This window comes from Entelurus aequoreus, linkage group LG07 (assembly GCF_033978785.1).
Source record: "Entelurus aequoreus isolate RoL-2023_Sb linkage group LG07, RoL_Eaeq_v1.1, whole genome shotgun sequence".
NCBI lineage: Eukaryota > Metazoa > Chordata > Actinopteri > Syngnathiformes > Syngnathidae > Entelurus > Entelurus aequoreus.
Genome location: NC_084737.1, coordinates 73,578,181 through 73,594,768, shown reverse-complemented (window position 1 = coordinate 73,594,768; position 16,588 = coordinate 73,578,181). Strand labels below are relative to the sequence as shown.

The following is a 16,588-nucleotide window of genomic DNA, read 5'->3' as shown; positions in this document are numbered from 1 at the left end:
CTAAAACCTACACCAAAATTCATCAATTTATTATTATTTTTCTGTAGCGTTTTTTCGTCCACCTGTAACTACCAGACCGTTCATCGGATTGGTCCCGTTAAAGCGTCAAAACGTTCAGTGCATTCAGGACATGTAGGCTCATTCAACAAATGTTCCCTAATATTGCCGGTTTTACGGTATGTCAGAATAATTGTATATAAGTTATCACACAACTTGTTTTCCCATGAGTTCAGGCTGCTCTGCGATAAGACAAAAGCTGTCTTTGATCTTATCAAGCAAAAGGCTTGTAAAACTCCACTGTGCGCGATGGGATGCGACGTGGAGGTGTCAGTTTCTTTGATCTATTGGACAGCCACAGGAAGACCTTGTCATGACCCGAGATCTACAAAGCGGAGAGGGAGCAGACCTGACGCCGCTCCAGGCACCTTTTCTTTGAACTGTTTATGAACCCCCTCCCCTTAGGAGCAGCTGCGTAATGTAATGTAATGTAATCAGAAAATGCCCAAATAAAGGTGGAGCGCCTTGGGACTGCCTTCAGAGCGTGGTGGGAGGCTGTAGCTGAGTGTGCAGCCCCAGACGTTTCTCCTCATGAGCTAAATTGAATCCTGTCTCTGTTTGATTCCTTTGCTTCTTGTTTTGTTGAATAGGTAGTTTGGTGTTTGAGCCTGACATCATAAATGTCACGTTTTTTTTGCCCTTTTTTTCTTTCGGCCGCTCCTCCAACATTTTTCAACTAATTTCAACTAGAGATGTCCGATAATATCGGCCTGCCGATATTATCGGCCGATATATGCGTTAAAATGTAATATCGGAAATTATCGGTATCGGGTTTTTTTTTTTTTTTTTTTTTATTAAATCAACATAAAAAACACAAGATACACTTACAATTAGTGCACCAACCCAAAAAACCTCCCTCCCCCATTTACACTCATTCACACAAAAGGGTTGTTTCTTTCTGTTATTAATATTCTGGTTCCTACATTATATATCAATATATATCAATACAGTCTGCAAGGGATACAGTCCGTAAGCACACATGATTGTGCGTGCTGCTGCTCCACTAATAGTACTAACCTTTAACAGTTAATTTTACTAATTTTCATTCATTACTAGTTTCTATGTAACTGTTTTTATATTGTTGTACTTTCTTTTTTATTCAAGAAAATGTTTTTAATTTATTTATCTTATTTTACTATTTTTTTTTAAAAGTACCTTATCTTCACCATACCCGGTTGTCCAAATTAGGCATAATAATGTGTTAATTCCATGACTGCATATATCGGTTGATATCGGTATCGGTTGATATCGGTATCGGTAATTAAAGAGTTGGACAATATCGGAATATCGGATATCGGCAAAAAGCCATTATCGGACATCCCTAATTTCAACCATTCCACCATTGTAACATTCGTCTTGATTAGGACAATAAAACTTTGTTTTGTTTTTTTAAACCCAAAAAATTCACGGTTTTTACAGTATTTATGATTTTCAATAATATTGGACAATAGGTACTCATCCCACCATTCTCACTTACGGTTGACATTTTTTTCCCGCCTAAAAATGACCTTGACTGCAAGTAGATATTCCACACTATCAACAATATATTTGTTGTTGTAAAAAAACAACATTTAGTCTAAAATGAGCAAAAAAGGAATACTTTTGCTGAATTGTTCTCAAGCAGCTGGGCAGTTTGGCTGAGAGGACAATCCACATCCCTTTCATCCCACTGATGCGAGTTCGAATCCTGGACAGGGCCCAAAAATCTAATATTTCTTTAAACAATGTTTATATCTATGGGTCATATAAATATATACATACATTTGTAAAGAAAAAAGATTGATTTATACCCAAAATTAGCCAAAAAGGTAGTCCTGTTTTGAAAGCCTGGCTGCTTAGTACAGTGTTTAGCATGATTGACTTTCAAGCAGGAGGACCTAGATCAAATCCCAGACCGCCTGAAAGCATGGACTGACCCAGTAGGGTTCATTTACTAAGTTCATTCTGGGATCCATACTTCCTTGGCTAATTTTGCAGCGAGTCTCATAGTTTAATTCCACTTATTTTCAATCACTCAACAATCAAAGTGTATTTATATAGCCCTTAATCACAAGTGTCTCAAAGGGCTGCACAAGCCACAACGACATCCTCGGCTCAGATCCCACATCAGGGCAACAACAAAACTCAACCCAATGGGCACAATGAGAAACCTCGGAGGGCACCGCAGATGTGGGGATGTACTTTCAAACCATCTCACAGTTAAACTGTTTCCACCTTTCCTTATACAAACGTATATATATATATAATAGACATCACTAATGGCAAAAACATCACAAATTGGGCGAATTCCAAACAGCTGGTTTAGAAGCAATATAAAGGAAGACAAGATTATTTTATAAATATTCCACCATGCCTTCATGGGTTGATTTCAAATTTTTGGGACTTATGCAGATCACAAATACACAAAACAGGTACCAATAGGTAAGAAAAGTTGGTTTTGCATACTAGGTCCCCTTTAAGGATGTCATGCTTATAGGCTAATATATACACTACCGTTCAAAAGTTTGGGGTCACATTGAAATGTCCTTATTTTTGAAGGAAAAGCACTTTACTTTTCAATGAAGATAACTTTAAACTAGTCTTAACTTTAAAGAAATACACTCTATACATTGCTAATGTGGTCAATGACTATTCTAGCTGCAAATGTCTGGTTTTTGGTGCAATATCTACATAGGTGTATAGAGGCCCATTTCCAGCAACTATCACTCCAGTGTTCTAATGGTACAATGTGTTTGCTCATTGGCTCAGAAGGCTAATTGATGATTAGAAAACCCTTGTGCAATCATGTTCATACATCTGAAAACAGTTTAGCTCGTTGCAGAAGCTACAAAACTGACCTTCCTTTGAGCAGATTGACTTTCTGGAGCATCACATTTGTGGGGTCAATTAAACGCTCAAAATGGCCAGAAAAAGAGAACTTTCATCTGAAACTCGACAGTCTATTCTTGTTCTTAGAAATGAAGGCTATTCCACAAAATTGTTTGGGTGACCTCAAACTTTTGAACGGTAGTGTGTATATGTCATTTTGGACAATGCTAGTTTAAAAGGATCTATTTACCTGCACATAGTGTACCTGTGTTATATATTTCTTTTCTCTTTGTAGAAATGTACTTAGATGATAAATAACGTCTTATGGTAAAATGTAAACTTCTTCCCAGGTGACCGCTGTGAGTTTGACCAGCGTCATGGCGGCTGCGTGCCGGGCGTGTGCCGCAACGGAGGAACGTGCCGGGAGCTCCCAGGCGGCGGCTTCCGCTGCGAGTGTCCCGCCGGCGGGTACGAGCGGCCATATTGCACCGTCACCGCCCGCTCCTTCCCGCCTAAGACCTTCGCCATGTTCCGTGGCCTCAGGCAGAGATTCCACCTCTCCATCTCTTTAACGTAAGTAATAATTCTTCTCTCCAGGTTTTTTTTTTAAATGACTCGTTTCTTTGGGGTCTCTTCTCGGAAAATCCAATTTCCCTCATCCAGAGAGTTATAATTACGCCTCTTTCATTCGCAACTTCTTTTTAGTTCATCTCCATCTTAGAGATTGATGCTGTTCGTTTTCTCTTTCTTCTAGAAGAAGTACAGTTCCTTCTCTCGTCTTTATTCTGCCCATCTCCTGCTCTCATTCACATCGTTGCTTTCCCTCTTTTTCTTTCCATCTTAAAGCCTTTCCATCCCCGTGGTCTCCTCTCAGTCTGTTTTTTTCCCTCCAGTTTTCAGTTGACCTGATCCTTGCTCTCGCCCAGTAAGTCATATTTGAACGTCTTAAGCCGAGTTGTCTACTCAAATGTAGTTTGTGAGAAGAACTGAGGTTTAATCTTAAATATTGAGCTTCAGTTTGTTATTTTAGTTCTGAATAATAATATTTTCAGGCCTCATCTCGTCATTTTTAATTGCAGTTTGGGTGGAAATGGTACAAAACAAAACAAAACACACGGCACACTGAAAAAGCTTAAAGGCCTACTGAAATGCGATTTTCTTATTTAAACAGGTCCATTCTATGTGTCATACTTGAGCATTTCGCAATATTGCCATATTTTTGCTGAAAGGATTCAGTAGAGAACATCGACGATAAAGTTCGCAACTTTTGGTCGCTGATAAAAAAGCCTTGCCTGTACCGGAGGTAGCGTGATGTCACCGTTTGTGGAGCTCCTCACATCTGCACATTGTTTACAATCATGCCCACCAGCAGCGAGAGCGATTCGGACCGAGAAAGCGACGATTTCCCCATTAATTTGAGCGAGGATGAAAGATTCGTGGATGAGGAAAGTGAGAGTGAAGGACTAGAGGGCAGTGGAAGCGATTCAGATAGGGAAGATGCTGTGAGAGGCGGGTGGGACCTGATATTCAGCTGGGAATGACTAAAACAGTAAATAAACACAAGACATATATATACTCTATTAGGCACAACACAACCAGGCTTATATTTAATAAGCCACAAATTAATCCCGCATAACCAACACCTCCCCCCTCCCGTCCATATAACCCGCCAATACAAATCAAACACCCGCACAACACACTCAATCCCACAGCCCAAAGTACCGTTCACCTCCCCAAAGTTCATACAGCACATATATTTCCCCAAAGTTACGTACGTGACATGCACATAGCGGCACGCACGTACGGGCAAGCGATCAAATGTTTGGAAGCCGCAGCTGCATGCGTACTCACGGTACCGCGTCTGCGTATCCAACTCAAAGTCCTCCTGGTAAGAGTCTCTGTTGTCCCAGTTCTCCACAAGCCAATGGTAAAGCTTGACTGTCATCTTTCGGGAATGTAAACAATGAAACAACGGCTACGTGTTTGTGTTGCTGCAGCCGGCCGAAATACACCGCTTCCCACCTACAGCTTTCTTCTTTGCTGTCTCCATTGTTCATTGAACAAATTGCAAAAGATTCCCCAACACAGATGTCCAGAATACTGTGGAATTTTGCGATGAAAACAGACGACTTAATAGCTGGCCACCATGCTGTCCCAAAATGTCCTCTACAATCCGTGACGTCACGTGTTGGCGTCATCATACCGAGACGTTTTCAGCAGGATATTTCGCGCAAAATTTAAAATTGCACTTTAGTAATCTAACCCGGCCGTATTGGCATGTGTTGCAATGTTAAGATTTCGTCATTGATATTTAAACTATCAGACTGCGTGGTCGGTAGTAGTGGCTTTCAGTAGGCCTTTAATCTATTGCTACTATAACAATCTACAAGGTTAATACAGTTTGTCTGTTTTCTTTTTTTTTTGAAGTTATCATTACATATATGTATTGTTGCATTTGAAACAATTGTATTGTTGATAATAGAGGTAAATTATTGTTATTATTCATTATCAATAGTGCTATTTCTATTGGTATTTGTATTGCTCCATTTGTAGTGTAATATTGCTAATTGTCATTTCTGTGTTATTAATATTTATTTCACTAACTTTGCTATCACTTTTACCATCATGTTTGTACATATCCTATTTGCTGATGTTGTTCTGTTGTTGTTGTTATTGTTATGTTTGTTGTTGTTGTTGTTGTTGTCTCTCTGTCTTATCCCCCTCTTGTCCCCGCAATTTTCCCCCTCTGTCTTCTTTTTTTCTCTCTTTCTATCCCCTCCTGCTCCGACCCGGCTGCACCAATTAATAATATAAATACATTTAATAAAGTCAAATACAAATAAGGCAACAAGAGAAGTATCCCACACTTCTCTTTTGTAAAGTACATCTGTACAGCAAATATGTGCATCTACATCAACTATATGATTTGCCTGAGTAGCTGGACAGGACAAAAAAAAAAAGAAAAGGAAATGGTACAAAAACGACAGATTATGAGAAAACCTTACTGTATGTCACAAGATACTACAAAAAGATGGAGATACCTGTTCTATGTAGCACACACAGAGGACTAGAAAACACTTCTAAACTGTATTACTCGGCTATATTTGTACAATTCGGTAGCGACAGTCAATTCCATAAACATTCAATATCGTTTCTACCAATAACTGCTATTATTTTGTTGTCTATAAAGTGGTAGTACCTCAACTTAGGAATACCCTGACTTAAAGGCACTTTTTGGGGAATTTTGCCTATCATTCACAATAATAATAATAATAATAATAGATTTTATTTGTAAAAAGCACCTAACATTGAGCAAACAACCTCAAAGTGCTACAGTGTATTAAAAAAAAATAATAATAAAAAGATAATAAAAATAAATACAAATAAAAACTAGAACAGCCTAATAGCTACATTAGTATGCATATATCTATAAAAAGGCTTTTTTTTTTAAAAGAAGGGTTTGTAAGCCTTTTTTAAAAGCATCCACAGTCTGCGGTGCCCTCAAGTGGTCAGGGAGAGCGTTCCACAGACTGGGAGCGGTCGAGCAGAAAGCCCTGTCTCCCATAGTTCGTAGCTTTGTCCTCGGAGGTTGGAGGAGGTTAGCCTGTCCGGAGCGGAGGTGTCGTGTGGAGGATTTGGGGGTGAGTAGTTCTTTGGGGTAGAGGGGGGGCATTTCCATGGAGACAATCATTACGAGAGTCAAGAACACATGTCTAAAGATGATAAGAAACGTTGGACCTATGTAGCCTTCAAAGCCCTCTAAAAAAACTACATAGAACTTTGAAACAGTGTCAATTCCAGCATCGACGTTAGATTTTGGCCAACACACTTCTAATACGATATTGTGGGACCTCTGACACTAAATTGTGTTTAAAATAATACAGTACGGGACATTTAATGATTCATTAACACAGGCAAACATCTGGTGGGGCCGAGGTCGGCTTATGTCGGGTGTGCCAATGCATTATTTGAGTCAAGCGTGTTGTGTTATGAGGTCATGGCCTCCAAAGGAGAAAGCTACTGTTCTTTTATTAAAACATAGACAAAAGTCCCCGAACAAGCCCTCTTTGTTTTTTCTGCAGGTGGTCATAAACAAATAGCCACATGGGAGTTCACCTTTGCACATGGCACAATGGCGCCTTGCTTCAGGGAGTCACAGTACCCCCCCCCCCTTAAGGCATATACTTCAACAATTCATTTGTTGAATTTTGACCTCTAATCTTGGCTGACCTAAGAGGTTTCTCCATGACATTCTCACTCTCAACTCAATATTTTATTCATTACCTTCTTGGCTGCGAGCAGAAAATATTTGGCCTGATTTCACACAACGCTGCAATGCAGAAATGTAGTTTCTCTAATCATTTGTTTCCTCCAAATGTTAATATATTTCCTTGTAAAAAAAACCAAAACAATCCCTTTCTCATCAGTCACCTTTGGAGGTACAGTATTTGTCTTTGCCATTCTGCCTTAGGACAGACGGGTAAATACAGTATGCTGTATTCTTTCTCCACGGGGGCTGCAGCAGTTAGTGTGTGTGTACGCAGGCCAGCTGGAGGAGAAGTGGAAGCTCCAAAGATAAATGAATAGCTGAGTGAACAGATTTGAAGGGAAACAACATCAATATGCTGTGCCCTCGGGGGAGTCATACATTAAATATGTTTTCTTATAAATACGTACAACATATTCATGTAATGTCCAATTACTTCATGCGACAACTTGAAATAGACCTATTTAGTTGATCCTTTCCAGCCTGTTCCGCTATGTTTTTGCTGGCGATTGTGCAACTGTCGGTTGCGTAGAAGAAATGTGATAGCTCTGCATTGTGCTGCCTAGCATGTTGCCGCACTGCTGGGCTCCTGCAGAGAAATGCATGCAATACTTAATCATAGCGATTGAGTTGGCTTTAGTAAGAAGAGTATCACCAAGTAAAAGACAACTAGACAAACCTAATTCTTACATTTAGAAACACGTTATTTGCAATATTTTAATAATTACTCTGTGTCCTTTACAATATTTAGTCATATTTTGTGTTGAAATATCCAATGCAACACACATAAGTGTCAGGTTCAAACACTTAGTAAACAAGACAAGAAGCAAAGAATTAAACAGAGACAGAATTAAATTTGGCTCAATTGAGGAGAGACGCCTGGACACAGTGTCTCACCACGCTCTGGCGAAAAATTGTACGCCTCCTCTTTTATTTGGACTTTCCCTGATTACATGGTTTCTAAGGGACGGGGGTCGTAAACAGCCATGGCCTTTGGTTACCACAGTTCAAAGAAGAGGCCGTAAAACAGTTCAACGAAGAGGTGCCTTGAGGGGAGTCAGGCCCTGCTTCCTCTCCGCTTTGTCAAGACAATATATTTCTGTTGATTACAATACATGACAGAAACAGAACACCTACATGTTGCTTCCCATCCTACACAGTGGAGATTTAAAAACCTTTTTCTTGGTAGGTTCAAAGACAGCTTTTGTCTTCTCGCCGAGAACTCATTTCAACACAAAGTTTTGTGACAATTATTCTAACAGTGCGGTTACACAGATTTAGCATTATCGAGTCGAGGTGGGAAATCTTTGGGCACCTCACGGTTCGATTCCATTCCGATTGTTAGATTGTTGCATTCAGAATCGATTCTTGATTAAACACGATTTCTTGTAATATATTATTTGGTATATAAATTATAATTAAAAACAGGTTACAGGTTACAAAAGATCCTCTTGGCTGTTGACGTGCAACAAATACAAGCAGTGTTGGCCAAAAAATGTATTTATTTATTTATTTTTTTTAAAAAATTTTTACAAAAATCACAGAATGTTAATCATTTTACTAAAATAAACCCCAACTCTAAACCAATCCCAGCTTTACAATACCTCAAATAGAAATTAACAAAGTAATTGGGAAGACATACAAATACAATATTTTTAAAAAATACAATAAAATACAGTTAATAAAAGCAACAGTATCTATGATAATAAATAATAACAATAATAATAATTATTATATATATTTTTTTTTTAATCATTATTATATAATCAAATATAAATAATAGTTGTTATAATGTTTTTAATTAATCCAAAAATTGATCTTTTAAAAATTTGTTTTTTTGCAAGTAATATTATATATTTTTAAAATATATTCTCAGAAATGATGAATCCTTTTACAATCGGGATAAATAAAAATCGCAATTTCGGATATGGACACATTTTTTTAACAACCTTAGTATGTCGTCAGTTTCTGTTAGTAGAACTGAATCGTGCAAAAAAATGTTCTCGTTAGAAATAATGTGATTCCATGCACTTTATTCGTTTCCAGACACCCAAAATATAAACACAAAACACCTTTTTAGAGAATAAATATAGTTTTACATGCATAAAATACTGAAAAATACATATGATTGACAAATGAAATTGACAAAAAAAGATTTTACCTTTATTGAACGAAGACACGGCGAAGGAGAATGGGCAGGGAGAGCCAATTGGACGCTCCCTTCATACTACGAGTTTTTTCTCACCTTCTTCATCAAAGTACTGGCACTCGCAGCTTTCTTTGGCCCCATGGTGGTATATTTTTCAGACATTTTCAATAAAAACAACAACACAGAAACTAAATCACCACCAACGCCTGGCATTATTTGTTTGAACACTTCATTCCGCAAAATAATATGCAGCCAAATCACAATTGTGCAAAAAAAAACTGACCAAAATTTTGGCAAACGTTTAAAACCGAATTGAAAGAAAAGTCCGGCACCTGAAAACCGATGTGCTGCTGTATTATTGATAATAATACCGTTTGTTTATTTGTCTGTGTGTCTTTTCTAGTTTTGCAACCCTTGAGAGCAACGGCCTTCTTTTCTACAACGGCCGCTTCAACGAGAAACACGACTTCATGGCTTTGGAGATCCAAGAGGGCCAAGTGGTGCTGAAATATTCCACAGGTACCTTTCCCTTTCCTGCAAAACACTGTGCGGCGTGCACTATACGCACTTACACTGTACATGTCAATACATTTTGTTGACCAGAAAGTCAGTGGAGCTGCATTCATTTTGATTTTTTACGCAATACCCCGCAGGTGAATCGTCCACCCTGGTGAGTCCCTACCTGCCTGGAGGTGTGAGTGATGGGGAATGGCACACGGTTCACATCCGCTACTACAACAAGGTGAGTTTGGGCTTTTATTTTTGCATATGTATATAGTTAGGGATGCGTACCATTCACATTTGAAGCGATACGGTACCAATTCCTGGTACCCTGGAATCCATACTGAAAGGTACCAAATTGTCATACTTGTTGCGCCGTCGATCGCTGGAACGCAGGTGAGCACGGGTGTTGATGAGCAGATGAGGGCTGGCGTAGGTGGAGAGCTAATGTTTTTAGCATAGCTCTGTCGAGGTCCCGTAGCTAAGTTAGCTTCAATGGCGTCGTTAGCAACAGCATTGCTAGGCTTCGCCAGGCGGTACAGCATTAACCGTGTGGTTACAGGTCCAGGGTTTGGTAGTATTGTTGATCTTCTGTCTATCCTTCCAGTCAGGGGCTTATTTGTTTTGTTTCTATCTGCATTTAAGCATGATGGTATCACGTTAGCTCCGTAGCTAAAGTGCTTCGCCGATGTATTGTCGTGGAGATAAAAGTCACTGTGAATGTCCATTTCGCGTTCTCGACTCTCATTTTCAAGAGGATATAGTATCCGAGGTGGTTTAAAATACAAATCCGTGATCCACAATAGAAAAAGGAGAAAGTGTGGAATCCAATGAGCCCTAATACCTAAGTTACGGTCAGAGCGAAAAAAGATACGTCCTGCACTGCACTCTAGTCCTTCGCTCTCACGTTCCTCATCCACGAATCTTTCATCCTCGCTCAAATTAATGGGGTAATCGTCGCTTTCTCGGTCCGAATGGCTCTCGCTGCTGGTGTAAACAATGGGGAAATGTGAGGAGCCTTTCAACCTGTGACGTCACGCTACTTCCGGTACAGGCAAGGCTTTTTTTTTTATCAGCGACCAAAAGTTGCGAACTTTATCGTCAATGTTCTCTACTAAATCCTTTCAGCAAAAATATGGCAATATCGCGAAATGATCAAGTATGACACATAGAATGGATCTGCTATCCCCGTTTAAGTAAGAACATTTCATTTCAGTAGGCCTTTAAGCATTTATTGGCCGATAATATTGGCAGTCCGATATTATCGGACATCTCTACTACTAATAGTTGCATTATACATTTTATATTATTTAAAGTTAAAGTTAAAGTACCAATGATTGTCACACACACACTAGGTGTGGCGAAATTATTTGAATTAGTGTTGGTTTTCATTCGATTCTTTTTTGTGCCTTTGTCCTTGTCACATAATTGTTTTTATTAGAGCACTAACGTGTGCTTCCCATCGCTTGCCATTCTATCCGTGCACAAAGGATGCACATCGCCTTTAATTTTCCTTGTTCTTTTTATTTTCCTCAGCCAGCTATACGCTACGTGAGTATGAGCGTGCGTCATGTGAATGAACCCACATGCGTCTTTGTCTTCTTATTAGCCCCCGATAATTGTTTTTTGTTGCCTTTACTAACTCTTTTCCCCTTTCCTTGCTAACTATGCGATGAGAGATCCCACTGTTATGCATTGGAGTCAAAGTCCACTTCATCCAATGCAGGATTTGTTTGTGCAAAACCCAACTCACGGCATTGTTTTAGACATCTTGTAATTGTGTTTTTTATTATACTGTAATATCTTAAATTTCAACATGGGCCCAAAAATTATATCTCTTGTATGTTCTGCATCGATTTTGACAATTTTTTTCCCCCTACTACAAACCCCAAAACAAGTGAAGTTGGCACGTTGTGTCAATAAAATACATAGATAAATAAAATAAAAACAAAATACAATGATTTGCAAATCCTTTTCAATCTATATTCAATTCAATACACTGCAAAGACAAGATACTTCATGTTCGAACTGGAAAACGTTTGAAAATATTAGCCCATTTGGAATTTGATGCCTGCAACATGTTTCAAAAAAGCTGGCACAAGTGGCATTAAAGACTGAGAAAGTTGAGGAATGCTACATCTGTAAGTGCAGGTTAAAACTATGCAAAGCGAAAGCCATTTATCAACAACACCCAGAAACACTGCCGGCTTCGCTTGGCTCGCCGAGCTCATCTAAGATGGACTGATGCAAAGTCCATCATTTCCAAATTGTTTTTGGAAACTGTGGACGTCGTGTCCTACGGACCAAAGAGGAAAAGAACCATCCGGATTATTCTAGGCGCAAAGTTGAAAAGCCAGCATGTGTGATGGTATGGGGGTGTATTAGTGCCCAAGACATGGGTAACTTACACATCTGTGAAGGCACCATTATTGCTAAAAGATACATACAGGTTTTGGAGCAACATATGTTCAAGATTCAAGATGATTTTTTGTCAATTCTTAACATGCACAAGACACATAAGAACTGAAAAGTACATTTTCGGCACAGTCCCACTACAAGACCGCCAACAGAGCAGCCATTTTTACGGCACTCCTTATGTTGCTATCCAAGCAACGTTATCATGGACGCCCCTGCTTATTTCAGCAAGACAATGCCAAGCCACGTGTTACATCAACGTGGCTTCATAGTAAAAGAGTGCGGGTACTAGACTGGCCTGCCTGTAGTCCAGACCTGTCTCCCATTGAAAATGTGTGGCGCATTATGAAGCCTAAAATACCACAACGGAGACCCTGAACTGTTGAACAAGTAGCAAGAATGGGAAATAATTCCACCTAAAAAGCTTAAAAAATTGGTCTCCTCAGTTCCCAAACGTTTACTGAGTGTTGTTCAAATCAAATCAAATCAACTTTATTTATAAAGCACATTTAAAATTTACGACAGGGGTAGCCAAAGTGCTGTACAATGGGCAGGTTAAAAGATAATACGAGAACCGAGCAAACACAACACAACACAAACAGAACACGATAAAAAATAAATAAATAAAATATAAAAACATAAAAACAGGTTCACAGCAGGTGTATTATGGGGCACCATTGCAGGATGGATATCACTCAGTGTTAAAAGCCATGGAATAAAAGTATGTTTTTAAGAGAGATTTAAAAACAGGAAGAGAGGAGGCTTGTCTAACACTCAGAGGTAGGTCGTTCCAGAGCTTGGGAGCAGCAGCGGCGAAAGCTCTGTCACCTCTAAGCTTCAGCCTTGTGTCAGGGACCGTCAGTAGCGGCTGATCGGCTGATCTTAGGGATCGGGTGGGGCAGTAAGGCTGAAGGAGGTCGGAGAGATATGTTGGCGCGAGGTTGTTTAGACATTTAAAAACAAATAAAAGGAGTTTAAAATTGATTCGGTAACGCACAGGGAGCCAGTGAAGGGACGCTAATATAGGGGTGATGTGCTCACGTCTGCGGGTCTGTGTTAGCAGACGAGCAGCAGAGTTCTGCACGAGCTGCAGGCCTGGCTAATGCCTACATACAGGGCATTGCAGTAGTCTAAACGAGTCGAGATAAAGGCGTGGATTAATTTCTCGAGATCATGTCCTGATAGAAGCGGTTTCACTTTCGCTATTTGGCGTAATTGATAAAAGCTTTTTTGTACGACGCTGCTGATTTGTTTTTCGAATTTAAAATCTGAGTTGAACTTTACCCCCAGGTTTGTGACACAGTCGCTGAGATACGGGGTCAGAGTGTCGAGGTCAACGTTGGGGGAGGGGGAGCGACTTGGACCGAACAACATAACTTCTGTTTTGTCTTCATTTAGGCTCAGGAAGTTAGCTGAAAGCCAGGCTTTGATGTCGTGCAGGCAGTCAATAAGGCGTTGAACCGTGTTATTTTGTGCCATGAGAAAATAAATCTGGCAATCATCGGCATAAAAATGAAATGCGATATCGTACTTCCTAAAAATAGAACCAAGGGGGAGAAGGTAAAGCGCAAATAAGATTGGGGCAAGGATTGAGCCCTGGGGAACCCCATGTGGTAAAGGAGCTGTGGAAGACATAAAACTGTCTATTTTTACACAAAAACTCCTGTCGGTTAGGTACGACCGGAACCAGTTGAGGGCGGCGCCCTTAATGCCCACACAGTTCTCAAGACGAGTGATTAAGGTGGTGTGGTCGACGGTGTCGAAAGCAGCAGACAGATCTAAAAGCACCAGGACAACATATTTACCAGAATCAGTTGACAGGAGGATATCGTTAAAAACTTTTAAAAGCGCTGACTCTGTGCTGTGGAGGGCTTTAAAACCGGACTGGAACAGCTCAGTGATACCATTATCCTCTAAGAAGGGCAACAATTGACTGTAGTGAGTCATGTGAGGCCTGAGCGGCGGCACTTGAAAGGAGCGATCGAGTCCAGTGTTTGTAAACAAATAGAGTTGAAAGCAGTTGTTAAAAGGAAAGGCCACGTAACACAGTGGTAAACACGCCCACGTGCCAACTTTTTTGCAATGTGTTGCTGCCATTAAATTCTGAGTTAATGATCCGTTGCTAAATAAAATGAAGTTTCTCAGTTCGAACATTAGATATCTTGAATATAAGTTGAAAAGGATTTTTTGCAAATCATTGTATTACGTTTTTATTTACGAATTACACAACCTGACAACTTCACTGTTTTTGGGTTTTGTAGAAGTATCATCAGTCATGACACACAAGGCAGTTGTGTGGAGAGGATTCATGGTTAAAAATTCAACACAAATAAGCTCACATGCTAACATTAGATTGCCGATTAGTTATGGATAATGTAGTATTATACTTTGCTGCAGCAATATGTTTTCTTGCTGCCGCTGGAATAAAATTAGTCTCTTTCCTGTCATCAACAGCAGTTCTAACTGATGGGGATTGTAGTTTTTGCTTAATACATTAGAAACGCCCGTTGGAACCTAGTGGGATACATTGTGGTGGTCTACAACCATGCATTCCCACCTGACAATGCCGCTCTTTACCATCCTACGTTGTGTGTTGTTCAATAAAACCTGTGACATTTATCCCGCGTTCCTTCCCACGTCTGCTCGTGTACGCTGTTGTTGTTTTTGCACCACGCGTTTACTCTCACCGCTTGTTTGTGTGTGGTCAGCCCAAGCGCAGCATGAGCGGCGATGCCCAAGGTCCATCAGACGAGAAGATTGCGGTGGTGAGCGTGGACGACTGCGACACGGCCCTGTCGCTCCGCTTTGGCACGCAGCTGGGCAATTACAGCTGTGCGGCTCAGGGCAAACAGACCAGCAGCAAGAAGTGAGTGTGCCTTTTATACTATGTCAACTCTTAACCTCTTAAGGCCCAAGCTGTTTGTTTACATGCCTTTTTGTATTTCTCTTTGCTATTTGGGCTTATTGGACCCTAATTAGAATAAAAACTAAGAATCATCTTTTGATATGATGTACTTAGTCCATAAGTACACAAACGTGTACTTCATGTTTAGTGACATGCTAATTCTTCTAATTTTTTCTCCAAATTCCATTGTATGTTATACTCTTCTGACACCACCAGATTGATTGATTGATTGATTGAAACTTTTATTAGTAGATTACATATTCCGTACAGTGTTTCCCATAAACTGCCAAGATACCTGTGGCGGTGGGGGCGTGGCTATGGGCGTGGTCAACATGACATCATTGAGTAATTTGCATAATTTACTACAATGATATGATTTTCTCTAAAAAGGCTCAAAAAATGTATACTTACTAATTAATAATAGCAGTTTTGTTTTAAACGTCCATCCATCCATCCATTTTACAATATAATTACAACACTTTATGTACATATTTATATACAGATTTGAACAATAAGTTATTCACTGAAATATATTAATTGTGGTTCTTACAAAAAATATATCTTATAAAATATAAAAGCTAAAATGTCTCTTAAAGCTCTGCCCCTTTAATTAGTGCATACTAAATAATTTAACTTTAGCCTACCACTACAACCATATTATTTACCAGCAACATAAAGTGAAACAGAGGCAGAGGTGTCCTGCCACAGTCAGTAACAAATAAACAGAAAACAGTAGTGGTCAAATACAAATAAGGCAACAAGAGAAGTATCCTACACTTCTCTTTTGTAAAGTAAATCTGAACAGCCTATATGGGCATCTACATCAACTATATGATTTGCCTGAGAAGCTGGACAGGAAAAAAATAAAATAAATAAATAAATAAAATTAAAAAAACAATATATATATATATATATATATATTTTTTTTTTTGTATTTTTTTTTGTGGCGGACGTAATTCTTTCGTGGCGGGCCGCCACAAATAAATGAATGTGTGGGAAACACTGCCGTACAACTGACCACTAAATGGTAACACCCGAATAAGTTTTTCAATTTGTTTATGTCGGGGTCCACGTAAATTGATTCATGATACAGATATATACTATCATCATAATACAGTCATCACACAAGATAATCATCAGAGTATATACATTGAATTATTTGCATTATTTACAATCCGGTGGGGGGGGGGTGGAGGGGGGTGAAGGGGGTTTAGGTTTGGTTGATATCAGCACTTCAGTCATCAACAATTGCATCATCAGAGAAATGGACATTGGAACAGTGTAGGACTGACTTGGTAGGATATGTACAGCAAGTAATGGACATAGAGAGAGAGAGAGAGTTCAGAAAGCATAAGAATAAGTGTCTACATTTGATTATTTACAATCCAGGGAGGTGGGATGTGGAAGGGAGGGTGTTAGTTTAGGGTTGAAGTTGCCTGGAGGTGTTCTTTTAGTGCGGTTTTGAAGGAGGATAGAGATGCACTTT

At 39.5% G+C, this 16,588-nt stretch overlaps 1 protein-coding gene across 4 annotated transcripts in view; it reads left to right on the top strand.

The window, feature by feature from the left end:
* The window catches only part of celsr3 (cadherin, EGF LAG seven-pass G-type receptor 3), a 218,832-nt gene that overhangs the window by 82,507 nt on the left and 119,737 nt on the right, over positions 1-16,588 (top strand). For 3 of the 4 annotated variants that reach the window (XM_062054455.1, XM_062054456.1, XM_062054454.1), the window contains exons 4-8: positions 3,216-3,438; positions 9,685-9,800; positions 9,935-10,023; positions 11,319-11,333; positions 14,906-15,063. In XM_062054455.1, coding sequence (XP_061910439.1) covers positions 3,216-3,438; positions 9,685-9,800; positions 9,935-10,023; positions 11,319-11,333; positions 14,906-15,063 — 601 coding nt within the window. The remainder of the gene's footprint in view (positions 1-3,215; positions 3,439-9,684; positions 9,801-9,934; positions 10,024-11,318; positions 11,334-14,905; positions 15,064-16,588) is intronic. The other variant, XM_062054457.1, reaches the window with a different exon arrangement.